General features: G+C 37.7%; 1 protein-coding gene across 1 annotated transcript; it reads right to left on the minus strand.

Annotated features, from left to right (window-relative positions):
• Positions 1 to 956: 956 nt before the first annotated feature.
• On the minus strand, positions 957 to 11704 carry LOC143859956 (phosphoenolpyruvate carboxylase 2-like). Its single transcript, XM_077370436.1, has 11 exons — positions 11542 to 11704; positions 11203 to 11425; positions 10121 to 10512; positions 9623 to 9707; positions 7117 to 7339; positions 6505 to 6608; positions 6302 to 6389; positions 5331 to 5485; positions 3833 to 4831; positions 2231 to 2617; positions 957 to 1549 (listed from the first exon to the last, which is right to left on the minus strand). Exons 2-11 carry the CDS (start codon positions 11368 to 11370, stop codon positions 1253 to 1255), a joined length of 2898 nt encoding a protein of 965 aa, XP_077226551.1. The 5' UTR covers positions 11371 to 11425; positions 11542 to 11704; the 3' UTR covers positions 957 to 1252.
• Between the last annotated feature and the right edge of the window lie 8681 nt (positions 11705 to 20385).

The raw sequence follows: 20385 nt of genomic DNA on the forward strand, positions 1-20385 counted from the left end.
AAAAACCTTTGATTCCAAGCAGAGAAACTAGGGGTGGCCAGAACCGAACCAGAACCGAAGAACCGAACCGGAACCGAACTGTAAAAAAATATTTTTGGTCCGGTTCGGTTCCACTGATGAAGAACCGAAAAATTTCGGTTCGGTTCCGGGTCTAATGTTCTCGGTTCGGTTCCGGAACCGAAGAACCGAACTTTGAATATATATATATAATATTTTTATATTCTATTATATATATATACTTAATAATATAAATTACTTATAATATTAATAAGTAATAGTTAATACTATTCTTATAATAAGAAAGTAACTTATATTATAACTTTAATTAAAAGTTTTTATAAATTATAATTAATAATTAATAATTAGCCATTAGAACCGAAGAACCGAACCGGACCGAACCGATTATTTTCGGTCCGGTTCGGTTCGGTCCTACTGTGTACTACGGTTCGGTTCGGTTCTTACGGTTCATGGAACCGAGAACCGAGAACCAAAAAAAAATGAACCGAGAACCGAACCGGTTGGCCACCCCTAAGAGAAACCACAAACATTTAGCTAGAGGAATGTGATCCAATATGATCCAGCATTTAATAAACACAGATTACTTGGGGAGAATTAAGCAGAGTTTGCTGAAAGTTATATAATTTCTTTAGAAAAAGAAATGGAGGTTGGAAGTAGGGATTACTAAAAAAAAAAGTTGAATTTCTGAGAAGTCAAAGATTGGATTGAAAAGATGGAAAGAAAACAGAAGAGGAAAACATGATGAAACAGAAGCCAACATCGCACAAGTCTTGACGAGAAATGGTGCGAACATGTCCATCAGTGAGAACACATGATTCATATTTCTTACAATGGCCAATGATGATTCCCCTACAAGAATGCTTTCAATTGCTGTCTTGGTGCCATGGGTTCAATCCAAACACGCCTGCTAAGAAATAAAAACATAAGCAATACAAGTGTGCAATGCATAAACCAAAATCTATTTGTATTTGAGTGGAATGATAATCAAACTACAGATAAGTAGGCTTGTAGCTTCCACTCAGCGATGACAGCAGTCTCTTAACAAAGAGTGTAGAGATGAGACAGTGGACAAGAGGGTTTACAGGTAACATTATACTGACTATATGCATACCACAAAACTTTGTAGCTGCCTAATTCCAAAGAAATATCTCAACCTCGCTCTAGATATATTAATAAACAACACCCATTTCCTAATACAAGTTTAAAGAAACAACTGAAAATACAAACTAACAGCTTAACCGGTGTTCTGCATGCCGGCGGCGATACCCTTCATGGTCAAGATGATGGTGTCCTCCAGCCCAGGCGCATACTCACTTGTTGGGTTCAACTTAACCAGTTCCGTAGCCGGCTTGCTTGATTCCATGATGTCCTTTGACAAATGGGGCCTCAGATTCACATGGTAACTGGGGTCCCTAATCCGCTTCAGTGTATATGCTTGGCACACATTAAGAGTAGTGATGTATGAATCACGTAGACGGAGTCTCTGTCTCAAGTAGGGGTCCCCTTCAAGAAGATCTTTGTGGGCAGCAACCTACAAAGAAACCCACAATTTCACAAGTCAGCAAGCAGGATGTAGGAGTGCTCTGATTTCATTTTGCAAAATGATGAATAGGCATTCAAAAATGGAAAGGAATGCACTGGTTTTAGAAGTAAAGCTTCAAAATTAGGTTGCCATAAGAATGTCTAGACAATGATAGGAAAAACAACTTTAAGAGCATCACATTTTATTCTTTCTTTATTGCACAAATTCTGAAGAACTCATAGCATTTTGGTCACATTAAAATAGATAACGTTTTGGGTTGACCATAACGGCTTTAAAAAACTAACAAAATTTTAGCATGTTTGTAAATTGTGTATAATTTTATCGGTCCATTTGTTTTGGAGCATTAGAAGGGTTTTGAAATATGGCAGAAACAAAAAGAATTTTCATCCAAAATACTTGCCATTTCCAAATAAGCAAAAGCAAGGGAGTCTATGAGTTCACAAAAAACTGGGTGCTTTAAAATAGAATTTGCATGTGAACTCAACTAAACTCAACTACGCCTTTGTCCCAAACTAGTTGGGATCGGCTAATGAATCCTTTAGAAAAAGGATTTGCATGTGAAAATACAGAATTTCAGAATATAAAGAGAGAAACACAGAAAATAAGAGACGTCCATCTTTTTTTCACCATGAATGAAAATCAGAAAGCATAACGGGGGATGATTTTCACCTTGAGGAGAAATCTTTTAGTTTCTTCATAGTTGGCTCTCAAGCTCTCCCCAAATGACCACAAATCATCTGATACTAGCAGCTTGTCATATAACGCAGCTATACCTGGGTCTCCCTTAGCAAAAACCATCTCCACCAAATCAATTGTGACCCTGAAAAATGGCCATGATTTATACATTTCCTGAAGCATATGGAGATTCCTGATATCCTTCTCCATAATATGCTTGAATGCTGCGCCAAAACCAAGCCACACAGGAAGGTGAAACCGTGTCTGTGTCCAAGCAAAGATCCATGGGATTGCACGGAGTGATTCTATACCCCCACTTGGCTTCCGTTTTGATGGTCGACTTCCAATGTTCATCCGGCCATACTCCATCTCCGGTGTTGCCTGAAAAATTAATGTTTTCCCTTAGTTTTAGTTTTTTGTTAACATATAGAGAAACAGCATCTTCAAACACATATAAGATAGATCAAGGAAGACTTGGTAGGCCATAAATGATGCTCTTAAATATTTATTAAAAGATGAAAAAATCCCTGAATGAATTACAACGGCGAATTCCTCCAAATCATAGCAGACACATAATTTTCTTTCACCAAAAGATAAATACAACAGCCCGTTTTATACAGGAATGAGCCAAAGTAACTAAAATAAGTACACCCAGTTTCCTAGTGTGTTTGGTTGCCAATATCCGGGCTATGTTAGGGGTTTTCTATGGTTTTAGGGGTGCTACGTCAGCTCCCATGCATTGTTTGGTTGCCAATCTAAATACAAAATCCCAAGCGACACCTAGGGATGTCCGTGGGCTGTCAGCCGAGGTGGAAGACCTGCCGCATCCCTGAAAAAGTCCTCTAAAATCGGTGGTATTCATCAGGTAAACACCTTGGATCATTCTCTCTCTCTCTCTCTCTCTCTCTCTCTCTCTCTCTCTCTCTCTCCCCCCATTGATTTTTTCAGGTTTTCCTACTTTTCCATCTTTCTGCTAAGATATTACTGGCAACAAAACAATACTTTATGAGTGAAATCCAGGGAGAATACTTTGCGTGTCTCCTCCCTGTTGACTACTTACACCACTCCTATACTACATAAATACCTGCAAGGCTGCAACCAAACAGAGCCTAAGAGATGATGTAACTATATCCAACTTTTAGCATGAAAATCTAGGTACCTAGCACTTCGCAGTAAGCTGGTTGCATCTTTACATCTTTCAGAAAAACAAAGGATATTTTTTCACTAGCCCAGATACTTATGTAGGAGTCAAACACAACAATACTACTAGTATTTGCAGAAAATTGGGTTATGTAGATTATAAACCATGAACTAAGGTATAGTTATACCTTATATGTTCAAGTTATAACTTATATGGTTATCTAATATATGAAAACTGAAATCATTTATGGTGATTTGTAGGCAGACTCAGCATAACTGATTGTACAAAAACTGCTCACTTAGGCCCTGCTCGTTTGAGATTATGGCAAGTGATTGTGAGCCCCAAACCTATTATTGGGCTAAAAAATACGTTTAATTTTGAGCCCAATCCGATTTCACAATCTCAAACGAACAGGGCCTTAGTAGCAGAGCATGTGAGAGGACCAGGTTGCTTACAAGGCGGAAATATTCAACAAATCGCGGTTCTTGGAAGACGATTGATCGATACTCCTCGGTTGCCACGATGGCCATCTCATCCAGCAGTGCACGCCATTCTGGCTTTGGTGAGATGGGGGGATGCATCCCGTGCTCAAGAGTAGCAGCGGTGAAACGCTGGAGAGTTCTGAAACACAAGTGCTCCTCCCCAAAAGACTGCTCGATTACCTCGCCTTGAACAGTAACACGGAGCGATCCATGAATAGTTTCTGGTGGCTGAGACAATATAGCAAGATGAGTGGGACCCCCTCCTCTCCCGACAGTTCCTCCTCGACCATGAAACATTGTCAACTTAACTCCAAACTCCTTTGCAACCTTTATAAGCTCCTCTTGAGATTTATATAATTGCCAAGCAGCAGAAAGGCGCCCGGCATCCTTCCCGGAATCGGAATATCCAATCATGACTTCCTGTTTTCCATCAATCCTGTTCCTATACCAATCTATTGAGAAAAGTCGAGCTACAGCCGCAGGGGCAGCCTCAAGATCTCCAAGCTTCTCAAATAATGGCACAACTCTCAAAGGCTTCTTTACACGGCATTCTCTCTGTAAGAGTTCAACGGCAAGCACGTCCGATGGCGATGTTGCCATTGAGATTATGTAGGCCCCAAAGCTGTCCGAAGGGAGCTCAGCTATGACATGAAATGTTTCCAACACCTCCGCAATTTCCTCGGTTTTGAGAAGGTCAGGGCCAAATAATGGACGTTTTCCACGGAGCTCAGACAACAACCATTCCTGGCGCCTTTCCTCGGACCAATCTCGGTATGACCCAATGCCCAGATGCTTTGTGATAGCATCTATTACGTCAGTATGCCTATCTGATTCTTGCCTGATATCAAGTCTCACGAGAGACAAACCAAAGGTGGAAACCTGGCGCATGAAATCAAGAAGGCTTCCATCGGCAATTGGTTGATCACCACAAGCACACAATGATCTGTAACAGAGTTCAAGAGGCTCCAAGAACTGCATAAAGAAAAGGATAGCCAATGCTTTATTTAGGATTGTCATCATTCCACGAAAATCACATGCTCAAATTAGAAAAACTTTTCTTTTCACTGAAAAATCATGACAACTCTCACAAACGTTAGAAATCACATCTGGAATAATCTCCAGACATTTCTTTGAGTTTAAGATGGGTTGAATTTCTTTGGTGGCCTTCAATTTGTGAAAAAGGAAAACGGACATTATATTCAAAAGAAGAATATACGCCTGCTTCAGATAACATACGCCTGGCACCATATTTTTGTATAAAAAAATATACACCTGCTTTTATAACAGGCACCGTTGTCTTTGAAAGTTAATGGCTTAATGCATAAAAATTCTAGGGACATTCTTGCCATTGCAAGAACAAAAAACAAGGGAATGCTCAATTTTTCAGTTTAAGCAGAAGCTGATGTAATGGTTTCATTCCTAATTCCTAACTTTTCCTGAAAGAAAAATGAAAATAATTGAGAGGAGGGACCTGCTCAACATCGGTGAAAGTGGCTTCCTCAGGAATGTCAGAGATCCCACTTGTTAATAAATGGCGGGAACGCTCACGAGTTTGATAAAGCTTATCTCTTACATCACCAAGTATAACACGGTAAGGTTCATTTGGAGGAATTTGTTTCCAAAACTCTGCATCCAGAAAATTTGAGAACAATCAAACTATTTGAAAATCTATCAAAATACTTCAATCTATACAAGTAATTCCATTAATCTTGGGAAGGAATTTCTTTTTGTGGCAAAAATGTACCTGGAAACAGCACAAGATTGCACAAACAATAGATATAATGAAACAGACAAAATAAAAATAAGAGAACAGAGAACAACCCTAAATGGTAATCCCTGACTATGGTTGAACAGAGTTCCTTTTTTTTCTGTTACTCTTGACAATTATTGGTTTATTAATTGAGTAAAAAGGATATAAGATGAAATTTCAAGTCAACCCTTTGAAACCGGATTTTCCTTTTCCTTTCCATTTGATAATTAACAGTTTTATATTGATTAACAATAGTATAAGAAGGCGGATTTTCCTTTTCCTTTCCATTTGATAATTAACGGTTTTATATTGATTAACAATAGTATAAGAAGGCAGATATGATATGAAACTGAAATACATAACTGCCTCCGGTGAGAGTTTCCCAAGACTATTGATAGCAATATAGATGGATTGCAAAAATTTCAATTTTTTTCTAAGGATTTTGTACTTTTTCAGGCTATCAGCACATCTAAATGAAAGAGATCTTTTATTTTTCTTTGCTGTTAGATTTAGAGAAAAAAAAATGAGTAAAAATTTTGCCCCAGGAACTCAAAATGAATTCTGGAACTGCTGTTGGTAAGTTAGAGAAGCTGGGTTCTGAATTACATCTGAAGTAATGAATGGAAAATAGGTACAAATTGCCTCAATTTTGTCTTCAGTTATACTTCCCAAAAGGAATTAATATTAAATACCTATGTAATGTTTTGCAACTGTCCTTGAGGATCTGTGCAGTGCAGTTGCACGGAGACGAAGCTCATCACTGCAACGCCACATAGACAACTGCAACAAAAAACAACTTCAAAAATTGTATGAAATATACTAAACAGTTTTCCATCAAGGAATTAATTTAAAAGTGGAACAATAGATAATTTGAGACTGATGATGCTTTTCATACCTCAAACATTAGATCCTCAATCTGGGAATAGTACAAGTTTGCAGCCATCATTCTAGCCAACAAGCAGACATCCCTTGTAACCTCAGGAGTTACTCTAGGATTTCCTACATCCAATTGCACACTATGTTAGACAAACAAATAACTATAATTCCTTCCATACTACTGATCAAAACAAAATAAAATAAAATAAATTCATTAAAGATTATACATGAATTACACCAAGAATTCCTGTTTCCTCAATAAATGATATCTAATAGACATACTTATGAGGGAAAACAGATTTTAGAATGCATGTTCCCCATATTGAATACTAAGGTTCTAACACTGATAAGTGAAATAATTTGGTTTCTGAATAAAAAGGAAGCTCAAGAAATAACTCTAATTAATTCAAGCATCACAACTTGCTCCAATTTGGTAATCCAATTTGAATATTCCACAACATTTTCCGATCTCATTACACCCGTTTCCCCTCGCACCCAATTAAAAATAATGTGATTTACGAAACTTCTATTAGTGCACTATTCCTTTAAAAGGTAAACCATACATTCTACTATAAACTAAATGTAAGAAGACCTGTTAATCCATCAAGAATCCACGGGAAAAGGAACATACCATCGCGATCCCCACCCATCCAAGACGAGAACTGAATAAGAGGGGCATTGTAAGGAACACGCTCATTTATACCAATGTTCTTCAAAGCTGTGTCAACCCGACGTAAGAATTTTGGGACACCTTTCCAGATTGTCTCATGAAAATAACTCATTCCTGCACGCATTTCATCTTGTGGAGTTGGGGGAGTTCTCCGGATTTCATCAGTACGAAAAGCAGCTTGAATCTGCACGGAGGAAAAAATGAGAAAAGCAACAACATAAGAGATAGTTAAGATGGCATGATTCTGGTAAAGGCAAATAGTATGTTTTCCTAACCATCCAGTTCAATCTTGCAGTCAACTCTTTCGAAGAAGACAATGGTCTACTTACAGCCATAATATCGCATGCCGGATCACAAGTTGAAAACAATGGCCTAGGAGCTAGTTATTTTTGTTTTTATGTAAATCTAACCAGATAATTTCACTCTGTCGTGCCAATGTCTGCATACATCTTTAATTGATGGATAACTGTAGAAGGATCTGGACAAGGGCCACGGCAAGATGAGTATGTACGTGGCTCTCTAATGTCCTAAGCCTCGAAAAATTCAAAGAAAGAATGCGACTATCGTTCTTCAAAAGTACAGTGCAAGATATAACAAACTTTACCGATTATAAAAAAAATAGCAGGCCACCTATCACAATTTTTAATCATAACAAAACGTTCTATTCAAAATTTAAACATAAGAAAAATTCATAGCTTGGAACAAGAACAAGCTAGTTGCATTTTTTTGTTTTCAATAGAGTACAATCTTGACTTGGACAGAGGTTTTGTTTCTTCATTTTCAACGTACACTTCCACTAGCTTGGAAAGATGACAAGAAAATGCCCCTAGCTTGTACTCAGAGATGATGGTGTATGACACTGGAATATATATATATATATATATATATATATATAGAGTTAAGTGAAGCTACACATACGTGTAGCTAACTTAGCTACACCGACGGCTTAAAATACAGTGGGCCCACATTATTTGGGTGATCCAAACCATTCATTTGATAGGACCTCACACTGATAGGGTGTGCCCAAAAAATCAGCTCCATTGGATGATCTCAACCCTTCAAACTGTGGAAGCAAAAATGGACAGATTTGTGAAGGTTTTTACACGTCCATTTTTGCCTCCACAAATCGTAGGGTTGGAATGATCCTATGGAGCTGATTTTTTGAGCACACCCTATTTATGTGAGGTCCCATCAAATGAATGGTTTGCATCACCCAAACAATGTGGGGCCCACTGTAATTTAAGCCATCGATGTAGCTAAGTTAGCTGCACGTATGTGTAGCTACACTTTTCTCATATATATATAGCAGATAATAATTTATTGAGATGCACATCCTGGGAACTGATAAAAAACCCTTATCTACTTTCTAGTATGTAATATGGTATTTATTAATACTCGACAAAGTACTTGAGTGTACAAGATTTTCTTTTTAATAGAAAAATAATAATAGCAAAAAAAGAAAGCAGAGAAAGCTTGCCATTCGGGAAGAAACTACACTTAGTTCCAACAAGCAACTACGAGGTTAGTTATAATATAAAGGCCTTCTTAGATAAATTAGCCCTAGGGTTTTCTCATAATTGGCTGAGCTCACTAGCTTTGATTAGCTAACTCTTTCCAATTGAATTCTGACAGGTGCCGCAAAATAAACACCAACTTAGATAAATTAGCCCTTGTGTTTCTGTCATAATTGACCAAGCGCACACGGGCTTTGGCAGCTCCCTCTTACCAAACTTTGATTTTTGACATGTGCTGTATAATAGCCATCTGATAAAATAACAGGGTAAATTTTGGCATGCTTTGTATAATAGCCATCTGATAAAATAAAAGGGAGACCCAAGACAGATTAAGTCTCTCCTAAGATTCAAGTCAGCAACTAAGAAAAAGCTTTAAGCACATGTGATGCATGCCCATTCCCAAAAATCAACGTAATGAGTTTTATAAGTTTAAATTGGCATTAATAGAGGATAATCAATTATTCAATGTTTTCTTGGAGTAGTCCAAGTAGAGAGAAACTGGGATTGGTTTACTTAGAGAAACAATTTAAGCATACCCTGTCATAGACTTATAATAAGATAAATTTCACTATGTAATGTATATAGAATTCTTCAAGGACTATATTGACCGAGTGTTTAAAGATCGATGAATTTCTCATTGCCTTGGTCAAGCATAACCTAGAAATCAAAAGACTTCATTTGTATGTCAAGTTGGAGTTTTTGAACATGGATGCATAGCCATTTCAAATAAACTGTTTTCAGCAGATTCCTCAAAATCAAATTCTAAATGTACAAAATGCATAAATTGTAAAGACAAAATGGCCATTTGAGGATGTAGAAGATAAATTTACAAAAACATAAACAACCTAAGGATAAGAAAATCATGCATGAAAGCCCACACCTGTGTCAATGATATATTACTGCCCCGGACAGTTTAAATAAATCATGTACCTATAACCACAACTAAAGCTTACCTCTCTTTGTAACGCCTCATCAAGCTCCTGCTTATCATCAGGAGTAATGTCCTTGGCATACAACTGAGCCAAACAATTCCGAATCCTACACAAAGAAAAAAGAACAAAAACCAGGAAACACACGAAAAATGTGAGTAAATAATCCATCCCCCATCTATGCTACCCAAGAGGTTCTAAATGAAAACAAAGAATGCAATGAAAATGAAAAGGAGAAAAAAGAATGAACGGAATAGATAACCCTGAGAATCTGAAGAAATAACATAGGAAAAAAGAGGAGAAAAAAGAAGGATCTAAATAGACACTCCAGAAACTCTAAAGAAATAACATAGGATGGACTATAGATATATAAAATGAAAGAAATGTCATGTTCCTTTATGAGGTGGAAAATAAACACAAGAATGAGAATTCAAATGAGTTCCCAATAGCAAAAGAAGCAGGATGAGAAAACATTACATGAATAAATCCCATATAGAAAATTTTAATAATTGATGAGCAAACCTTCCATGCTTCTGAAGCAATGATCGTCGGATAGATTGAGTAGGGTGTGCAGTAAAGACCAGATCAACAGTCTGATTCTTTAGAGCATCGAAAACCTCTTCAGGAGACTTCTTCAGTTGCACTACAAGTCTCTTGAGAGTCTCTTCAATGTCTGATTCAGTTGTGGCAGAATTCTCATCAGCAAAATCACCCTTTTTCAGCTTGATCCTTCGTCGATAAGCAATCTGAACCTCCTCAGCCAAGTTGGCCAAGTTAAGCATGTGGGAAAATGAGCTAGCAACGACAATAGAATCCCCAGGGTCCAAACTCGTTAACACATTTCCAAGTTCCTCCAGCTTCCGAGGGTCACGCTTACCCTCGTACTCAGCAGAAAGCTCATAGCACTCCATAACCTAACAGCATCGAGCATAATCAAAGATTAGTTAGGAATTTTTCTGCAAGAATCTAGTCAAATTAGAACAAATCTCAAACGGAACACTGCCTACTCGCATTGGTTCCTTTAATTGATAATTTAAGAGTCACTTTAAATGATAGCACCAAATGCAGGAATTCTTCTAAAAAATGGCAGACTGAAATTTTCAATGTTTTCCTTCTAATATCTTATGGCTTGGTGAGATGGGTTATAGACGTGAAGCATAATTGCCTTAAATAATACATAAAATCAGTTGCTCATGAAGCTAAATTTCGCTAAGGCCCTGTTAGTTTAAGATTATGAAAATCGATTGACAAAATCTTAAACGAACAGGGCCTAAATCAACCTATGTGCTTCAATTATGCATAAAATTACTTCTCTAGATCTTAAACAACCGAAACTTTTAGAAAATCTCCAAAAAAAAAAAAAAAAACACTAGCCGACTGAGCGTTTCTTCTATCAATCACCAATTATTTATCTAAAATGCCTCTTATTTATTGTTATAATTATTTTCACAAAACCCCCTCATGAATCACGAAAATAGGTTCTCAATCGATTTGCAGTTTTTTCCTTTATTCTAAGAAATAGGGCTCGATTCAAACCTAAAACTAACCTAAAAACGAAAAAAAAACACAACAAAATTTCCCAAAAAGAAATAAAAATTCCATACCATTTCCTTAATATCATCGCCATGTAAGTCTTGAAGGATATCGAGAAATCGATCCAAAAGGAGCGCATCATACTCCACCAATTTATCATCATCAGAAACTTTTCCAGGAACTAAAAGCCTCAGCTGTGCATCGATCGAAGCCATTTTCTCCAAATTATTCCGAGCCATTTCTATATCTCTCTCTCTCACTAATCGCCTTAAATCGATCCAAGAAAACCTAACCCTAATCACAGGTTTAAAGATTACAAAAGGGGAAAATGCATGAAAATGAAAACAAAAACTTAGAGATTCTCGTGAATGGCGGATGAAAAATTGAATTAGGAGTGAGAGATTCGGTACCTGATTTTTTTTCTGCACGGAAAAGAGAGAAAATCATGAAACGATGCTGCTCTGATTCGAAATGTCTGATTTTGGTGGGTTTTTATAGAGGAGTATCGGCTTCAAAAATCTCTTTTGAAATTCACTTTCTTTCATTATTTCTAACAGTACTTGGAATATCCCATGTAAGATGCTTAAACCTTTTTAACTTTCTATGATTATGCTTTTTCTTTCCTTTTATTGAGACGGAATGTATTTCCCCGTTTTTCTTACTTAGGACACCCTTCTCCAGTCTATTTAGAGTCATGACACTACTCTTTTACACTAGTTGGGGGTGACTCCAGTAAAAAGGGAGCGAGTATATCATTTCTCAAACAAATAAAAAAGTATTATTTGTTTGTTTAGAAGTTTGTAAAACGGGATCCCGTGCTGGGGATACGTGCGTTCTTTTTTGTTTTGTTGCGCACGTATCACGGTAGTGGGCATCCTAGTATGATGAAATTATCTCTAAACTTGGTGTACATGCCTATTTGAATGATACTGAGAGGAGCACTTGATAAAAACAATTGCATGAGAAGCATTAAATTGGGCCCTACTACATGATATAACTGTGATCTGAACCCTTCATCCAGTGGCGGAGCTAGGATTTATACATAAGTGGGGCAGGCTTGGACATAAGGAGGGGTAGGCTTCAAATTTTAAAGGGGGGCTGGGCTCAATTGAGTTGGGCCTATTAAGGAGTTTGTCCCAACTCAACAGAGGCAGCTGCTGTTAACTTACCAACTTCTCCAAAACCTTGAACTTTTGGAGAAAGGCGTTAATTATCTTTTGTAATTTAACACTCCCCCGCACGTGTAGCTGAATACATGGCACATGTGGTCCCACTTTGGGCCGACCATCGCATGTAGATTTTTGCTATCCGGTAGGTTTGAACTCGAGACCTTTGCTCTGATACCATGTTAATTTAACACCTTTCTCCAACAGCTTAAGCTTTTGGAGAAGTTGGTATGTTAACCTACTTACTAATTTGATCTAATTACCTCATCAAGCCAGATTACCACATTTAACCAACTTGCCTAATCTACCACGAAGATGATCCAACGGTGAATCTCAACCCAATACAACCGTTGGATCTCACGTATTCTAACCGTTGAATCTCAACCCAATACAAACGTTGCTGGAAAGTTTGCACTACCTATAGGTGTCATTTGACTTTAATCATTGACTTTAAACTTTTCCATGGTAGATATTTGTATTTAAAAGTGTAATACGAGCTAATAATGTTCCTTTCAAAGGGGGGCGGGCGGCCCTCATAAGGGCTCTGAAATCATCCCTCGTTCCTTTCCTCCTGAGAACTTGCCTTTCCTAAGTACTGACTGTATTAGAGTGGAATTCCTTTGGATTGCAAATTATGGGAGTGGAATTTCTCACATTTATATTATATATTCTTTGTCGGGTCTGCCTAACCCTAGCTTGCGCACAAAAATGAAAGATTAACATTAAATAATCTTATTTTCAAATAAAGATTGCTTTTGGCGGCAGCGAAGGATGCTAAGGCCATGTTTGGCAATCATGAAAAATTATTCCATGGAATATTGGAGGGCTCAATTGAATGAGAATGGCAGGCGAGAGAGACTTTAATTAGGAGGAGTGGGGACAGCATCAGAAATCCCTATAAAAAATTGTGAAAAAAATTCCTACTTAAATTTGGTTTTTTGTTTTCCTGATTTATAGAAACTTTTCATGCTCCTCTCACTGCCACTTTCTAGCCAGTCTAATTCATACGTAACAGAGAGTAGTTCCCACCAGACGAAGACCGGCCTGTGACCATAGGGTGAGAAGGAAGTATTCAATCTCGGATTGACGATCTAGTGCAATTCACTCTCAAGCCATAAAACCTTTGTTCGTTAGCACTTAGTTACTTACATGGTTCGATCCTTCCTAAAGACTCTTTCTTAATAACTTTCTTTAGTTTTTCCCTCTCCTGCGCATCCATCACAAGTCCTCGTATAAATATCGTATGGAATAGTTTTTCAAGGTTGCCAAACATGGCCTAAATGTTTGGTTAGTGGCATGCAAAAAGATAATAAAAAAAAGTACAACCGACCATCAATCCACATTGAACATCAGATCAGATGGCTAAGATCATCTGGTGATGAAGATCTTTAGGGCATGGTCTTGGATCCCTAAAGATCAGGTCCCTCCTGCCTAGATGCCGATGCAAACACATATTAGCTTAATAAATGATGATTAATCTAAATAAATAAGAGTGGTATTAATTAAAGCATGGTCTTGGTAATTGGTTATATCTTTTTAGGAAAATGATAATCTCATAAACATGTGACTGTTCGGTGTTGTCCAAAACAGACCTATGGCCGGCGTATTAAAAAATAAGGGCATTTTTGTCATAAAAATAGTCATTAATATATTGTTGGGTACTTGGCATATCAGGGAGGGCTGTTAGGAAGCTCCCAAACATGGGCTTGTCTTCTTAGGAGCTCTCGTCTCTTTATTAGAGTCAACTTAGTAGTTAGTACTGCATTTGTTGCAGCTCATTAGACATAGAAACACACAATAAAAAAGGGATTTGCTAGTGCGCGTTTCGCCTTTTGCGATGGACGCTAGCAATTCCCATAAAAAAAATTGAAAAAAATACTCTTGCAGATTATTTTTACTTTCTATTTTTCAGGATTTTATTAGTTACATTACAAAGGGAAGAGAAAAGAGGATTTTACTTATTTCGGCAAAGAAAGTTTTTCTTCTTTTTTTTTTTTTTTTGATGACGTAGGATGTCCCCACCCCCTTCGGGAGTAGGACTAGTCCCTACGGATACACGCAACGACACACACACCACGTGTATCAGGTAAGTCGGAGGCGGGATTCGAACACTCGTCAACAGGGAGCATACCCGTGATTTTATGCCGAAGAGCCGACTGCCTCGGTGTGTAGAAAGTTTTTCTTCCTTTATGCCTTTTATTTCTGAATTTTGCTAAATATTATAACTCCTGTTTTCCTCTCCAAACTTCAGATGTGATTTGGTTCTCATTTTCTTTTCTTGTTCTTATTTTATTTTATTTTTGTTTCTTTATAAGAATAGAGCCTAATTAAAACAGGATATTTTAATAAGTCCCTTAGCTCGATTCAGTCTAACTATGTAACATCAAGGACATTTAATAATAAAATGTTGAATCCAATTGTAGCTGCTTTTTAAAAATTTTTTTTTTTCATTATTTGTACTTACTAATTTAAGCTTTTATGTTATTTTAAAAATTATATAAATAATTTCGTTTTACTGCTTTTGGATTTATTTCTTAACTAATAAAGGAAAGGACATTTTATTAACTTTCTTAAGCAGGTGGATCCTCTTAAAATCCTATATTCCGAATAATTAAATTAAATAGTTTTACTTGGGGAAGTGATATATCCTCCCCTTTTGATAACTCGGGACACCCAGCACCAGTGTACATGGCAATCAGCCCCATTGAATCATTCTAACGTGAAGTACATCAGCCCCTCTGTAGTCATTGATACACTGCATCTAGGTGTCCCAAGTAATCAAAAGAAGCGGATTTATCACTTCCCTTTGCTTGCTATAAAATATAAAATAAGAAAAGTCATCGAGAAGAAAGACATGCGCACCATTTCTCCCAGCAAACTTCTTGATCTTTTTCTCGCTCACTTATTCATTCGTAACCAAACTCATCAATTGCTTATAATAAAGCTACGATTCTCTAATAATAAAAACTCCCTTTATTACACAATAGGGGGAGTGGAAAGTGATGGAGAAGCATTTCGGGCCCACCCACATCTCAATAACATGATCATGAACCTTCATTTGATAATTTCAACTGACCGAGTTGGCCAAGTTACAAGAGAAAATAACAAAGAGAGATTCCGATACAACAAAATAACACCACTCAGCCTCAAGGAGAAAGAGAATCAAACACCTCCAAATTGAGCCTAGTCAGTAGTCACCCCGAACGATTCCAATTACGAGTGTCAATCATTGGTTTTGCCAAAAATGAATAGCCAGAAACAACCCAATTTGATTACAAGATAATTTTTGAATCTAATTAGCTGGTGAACCTGAACCGTTGATACCCTTAATGCTAATTTTGCCGCACCATGTGGATGGCCCTAGATTAATCTTCTAATAAAATCCTTAAAATAATTAAGCCCTCGGAATCCATACACCCATTTCCCCAAACACGTCTCGATCTCTCACTACTACTACTAATTAACAAAACAAAAACAATCCCAAAGTTAGGTAGCATATGCACTATTCATGAAATGTCTCCTTTGTTTATTTATTTACGTTTTCCAATATGGTACGTGTCTTGGAACTGGGATTTTTAAAATACGAGAGGTTGATAAGTCGTCTGCATTATTGGATTGCGGATTACAAAATTATCAGATAACTTATCTGATATGCAGAAGTAGTTGAAGAAAATATCTTTTTTCTTCTCTTGAGAATTTATATGGTGGATGAGATCATGGCTTTGAAATTTTGAAGAGTGGAATGGAACGTGAAAATGACTTAGAAACCACGCCTCTCTCTAGTTGCATGTAACCTTTTTATAATTGAACCTGAAAAGATCTGACCTTTATAAATGCTGCCTAGACCCACCATATCTGTCTTTTTCTCACTCTTGTCTATATTTCTCTGTCATTTTCTGCAGAGGACGTCCCTCTTGTGAACTCTACTTGGTTTCTGATCTTTTCCAAGGGAGATGGTTGAGTGGCTCTGTCACTTTTCTAGGGAGGGTAATGGACCCAAATCGGTATCAACTGATGCACTTGGTATCCGATCCACCTGAAAATTGGTCACTATCAGTTGGCATCCTTAATTGTCTCTGATCATTTTCAAAGTCCTTTTCGGAAATTAATTGAGTCTGGACCACGATCCATTTTGAATCAGACCCTCCTTCCCAAGTGTCTTTCGTCCTACTTAAATTATAACCAATTAGGGCTTAAGGTGGGAGAGGTGGGAAAGAAATAGAGAATCATCATTGAAACGCTTTAAAAATGCTAAACTGAGGGGTGCCCTTGCAAAAATGGTGGTGCCCCGATTGGATCCACGTCACCATAGTGCATTTAATAAATGCACTATGGTGACGTGGATCCAATGGGAGCGCCCTTTTACAACATTTTTGCAAGGGCGGCCCTCAGTTTACCATTCCTCTTTAATCTTTTATACTTCAACACTCGCCCTCACATGTGGCCCCCCTTTTTAGGATTGGTCTACATGTGGCACATGTGGCCCCTCTTTTGGTTTGGTATTGCTTTGATACCATGTGAAACAATCACTTACTCAAAAGGCTTTAGCTGTTGGAGATGGTGTAATTTAGTCTTTTATACTTTAACAATGTTATACGAAAATACCACTCATGAATACACGAGCGTCCTCCGTTCGGATCTAGGACATTCTATTGGATTTTGTAGCTAAATATAATTCACGATCAGAAATAATTTTGGACCGCAGGATATTAATTCAATAGACACTGTCCAGATCCAATTGTTGTGCCCAAATCCTGTTCATAATGTTCGAATTCGTTGGATAAATCAGATTGTTTGGATCCATTGACACCCCTACAGAAAAGCCCAAAAACCATAGCTCAATTTCACCAGTATTCAAAAGGATAGTTTCCTCCTCTTCGTCATTTTGCCACAACTGATGAGAAAACAGAAGAGAAAAGAGATGGAAAAAGATACTAGAAAACTGAGAAGTGTAGAGTCTAGACTATCTTGTTTAGGTATTTTTGTTCCCAAATTCCAAATCCATGCATTGAATAGTGCAACACCGTGGTTGCGTGAGTCATGCATTTGTCTATTGCTGAAATGGCGGTCTACTCTTTTTAATATCTTCTTTTATCAAGGTTACGACTTCTTTGGAATTGAAAACACTAACTTTGGGCAGAGGCCCACATGAGCCCAAGTCCTTAATTTAAGTGTTGGGAAGTTTTCTATCAAGCCAGTAATTCAACTGAAAAGAGCATGCGAAGAAGGGAAGCCATTAATTGCGGAGACTTTGTTCAAAAAAATGACCAAAATCATGTCAAATGTTACATGGAATGGAAATAAATTATGTTAAGAGACATGATAAATTCGCACACTTTTCTTCGCCGGGCCACCCTTTTTGTAAAAACAGTTGTCATAAATACAATAGATAGGGGTGCCCCGGGGAGGATAAGGGGCAAATATATCACTTCCCATTATGCAAGTTATAGTAATAGGTAGAAGCGTCATGTTGGGCGTTGGGGATGGAAGAAAGCGTGCATTCATGCGTACGCAAGGGTTGAAGGGGATGAAGCCACATCTCGCGTGCAACAAGTTCAACTCAATGACATACTCAAAATTCTACAAAAATTGCTTTTTGGGCCCACATGTGCTGTGTCGAGGTGATCGGGTCCGTTTATTCGATCCGAGACCATGATCATCTGGTCCATTATTGTTGGCTCCACCTTGACTAGATGATCCTAGCCTTTGATCCATCAAATCTCGTTTATGATTCCACCAAGATTTTTGTTAGCCTTCATCTTAGGAATGGGATGCCCTTTCCGTTGTCTCCTAATGGTATACAAGATCAAATTTTGTGACTACATGTTCTTGTGTGGGACCCAAAAATCAATAGTTATGATTGCTTGTGTTATCAATCTTTTCAATTGTTAGGTGTTTTTGATCCAGACCGTTCATCTGGTGGGTCTCAATGTGGATGGGTCATAGGCCTAATCGCATGCCAATGATGTCAAGGGGATGCAAGTATAAATGACCTTTGACAACTCCAGCATGTGCTTCTTTTGCCCAAGCACTACGCAGTTTGTTAGATACTCATATATAGGGGTGTAAACGGATCGAATTCGAATCGGATAGTGCTATATCCGAATCCGAATTCGTTTACAAAATTCAGTATCCGTATCCGAATTCGACTTCGACGGATAATTAAAATTTATTACCGAATTCGCATCCAACGGATATTATTCGAATTCGGATATTATCCGTATCCGTTTATCCGAATTCAAATCCGAATTTAATTCGAATAATATCCGAATTCGGATATTATCCTCATCCGTTTATCCGAATTCAAATCCGAATTTAATTCGAATAATATCCGTATCCGTTTATCCGGATTCAAATCCGAATTCAAATCCGAATTTAATTCGAATAATATCCGTATCCGTTTATCCGGATTCAAATCCGAATTCATAAACATTTATCTGAATTCGAACACGGATAATCCGTTTATCTGAATTCAAATCCGAATTTGAACGTATCTGTTAATCCAAATTCAAATTCATAGACAAATATCCGAATTTAAATCCGCAAAATCCGAATTCGAATTCATAAATAGATATCCGAATTTAAATCCGCAAAATATTTTATAAGCGCGGCGAGCAAGCCCCACCGTTCGCTTTGTTTTCCTTAATCATTTGTTTAAGGCAATTTTCTCATTAACCCCCGGCCCGTATTTATACCCACAGCTTCACACAAGTTTTCTCCTCTCTCCCGATGTGGGACTAAATTTGCAAAACACCGTGTGAAGGCCAAACACCGTGTGAAGGCTGAAGTCTAGATTGTGGACCCCACCTTGTATATCCACATCGCACTTTAGTCATCTGTGACAATGAGTTTGTTCCCGCATACATTTTTCTACCTCCCTAGAATTAGACCAATGGGATGATGGTCCATGGCATCAATCAAGCAATCCTAACCGCCCAATCAGTTGCCTGGTGATAAATAATAAAATATAAAGGAAGAGGCAACTAGGCAGAAAGTCACTTTCACCATCAATAGTAAATGGTAAAAGGGAACATATTACATGAAGGAGAGTGGAGAGAAGTGATGGAGAATAGAAGAAGAGCACAATTATGTAGGAAATCACTTTCACCATCAATAGTAAATGGTGAAAGGCAACACATTAGAGTTTTCCTAAAAGGCAACATGAATGAGAGGAGCAAGTTGAAAAGGGTTAGGAACAACACTATAATATTCAGATAGGAGGGTTATAACCTATGAAAATGATTTTTGAGGCACAACCTATTTAGGCTGTGGCCCATCTAATGGACGGTTTGGATCATCCTATAGTGCTGTCCATACCATACTTCTAATAAAGTGAGGAGTGCCCTCATCAAAATACATAGTGCTGATAACATTTCCCTATTAGAAAACTGAAAACCCGTATGGTATTCCGAGTTTTTATATGATGCCCGACCGTGAAGTAACGTCAAAGCGGTGCCACCCTTGATATTTGATCCAACAGCAGATCACTTTTTAAGATGCTGCTGTTGGATCAAATATCAAGGGTGATACCTCTGGCGTACCACCTTGACGTGACATCACGGTCGGGCATCAGATAATTTCTCTGGTATTTCAAGTTGACTTTCTCTTAAATTAATTCTAATAAAGAGGGGAAAAAAGCAAAATCTTGGTTTCGATCGGAGGGCTAGGATCATCCAATCGAAATGATTTTTGAAGCACAACCTAATTAAGTTGTGATCAATCAAATGGACGGTTTTGATCATCCTTTGGAGTGCCCATATCACACTTTTTTTTTGAAAAAATAATGATTTTTATCATTATTTCGGTTAACCGAATTTTTTTTTTAGATAACCGAAACCGAAACCGAATAACCGAATTGCCAAATAAAAAAAATCGAAACCGAACCGAAACGGAAAAAAACCGAACCGAACCGACCGAACCAATTCGGTTCGGTTCGGTTCGGTTATTCGGTTTTAACCGAATAATGAACACCCCTACCTCCAAGGCTCCAAGCAAGTAACCATGTTCATTTAATTTCCCTCTAGAATGTGGAGAGAAAATAATTTTCAAGAAAATTGTTTCTATTGTAGTTATTTTGGATTTATTTCT

The sequence above is a fragment of the Tasmannia lanceolata genome, unplaced genomic scaffold, assembly GCF_043159265.1.
Source record: "Tasmannia lanceolata isolate RefF3 unplaced genomic scaffold, GAP_Taslan_0.1 ptg000037l, whole genome shotgun sequence".
Classification (NCBI taxonomy): Eukaryota; Viridiplantae; Streptophyta; class Magnoliopsida; order Canellales; family Winteraceae; genus Tasmannia; species Tasmannia lanceolata.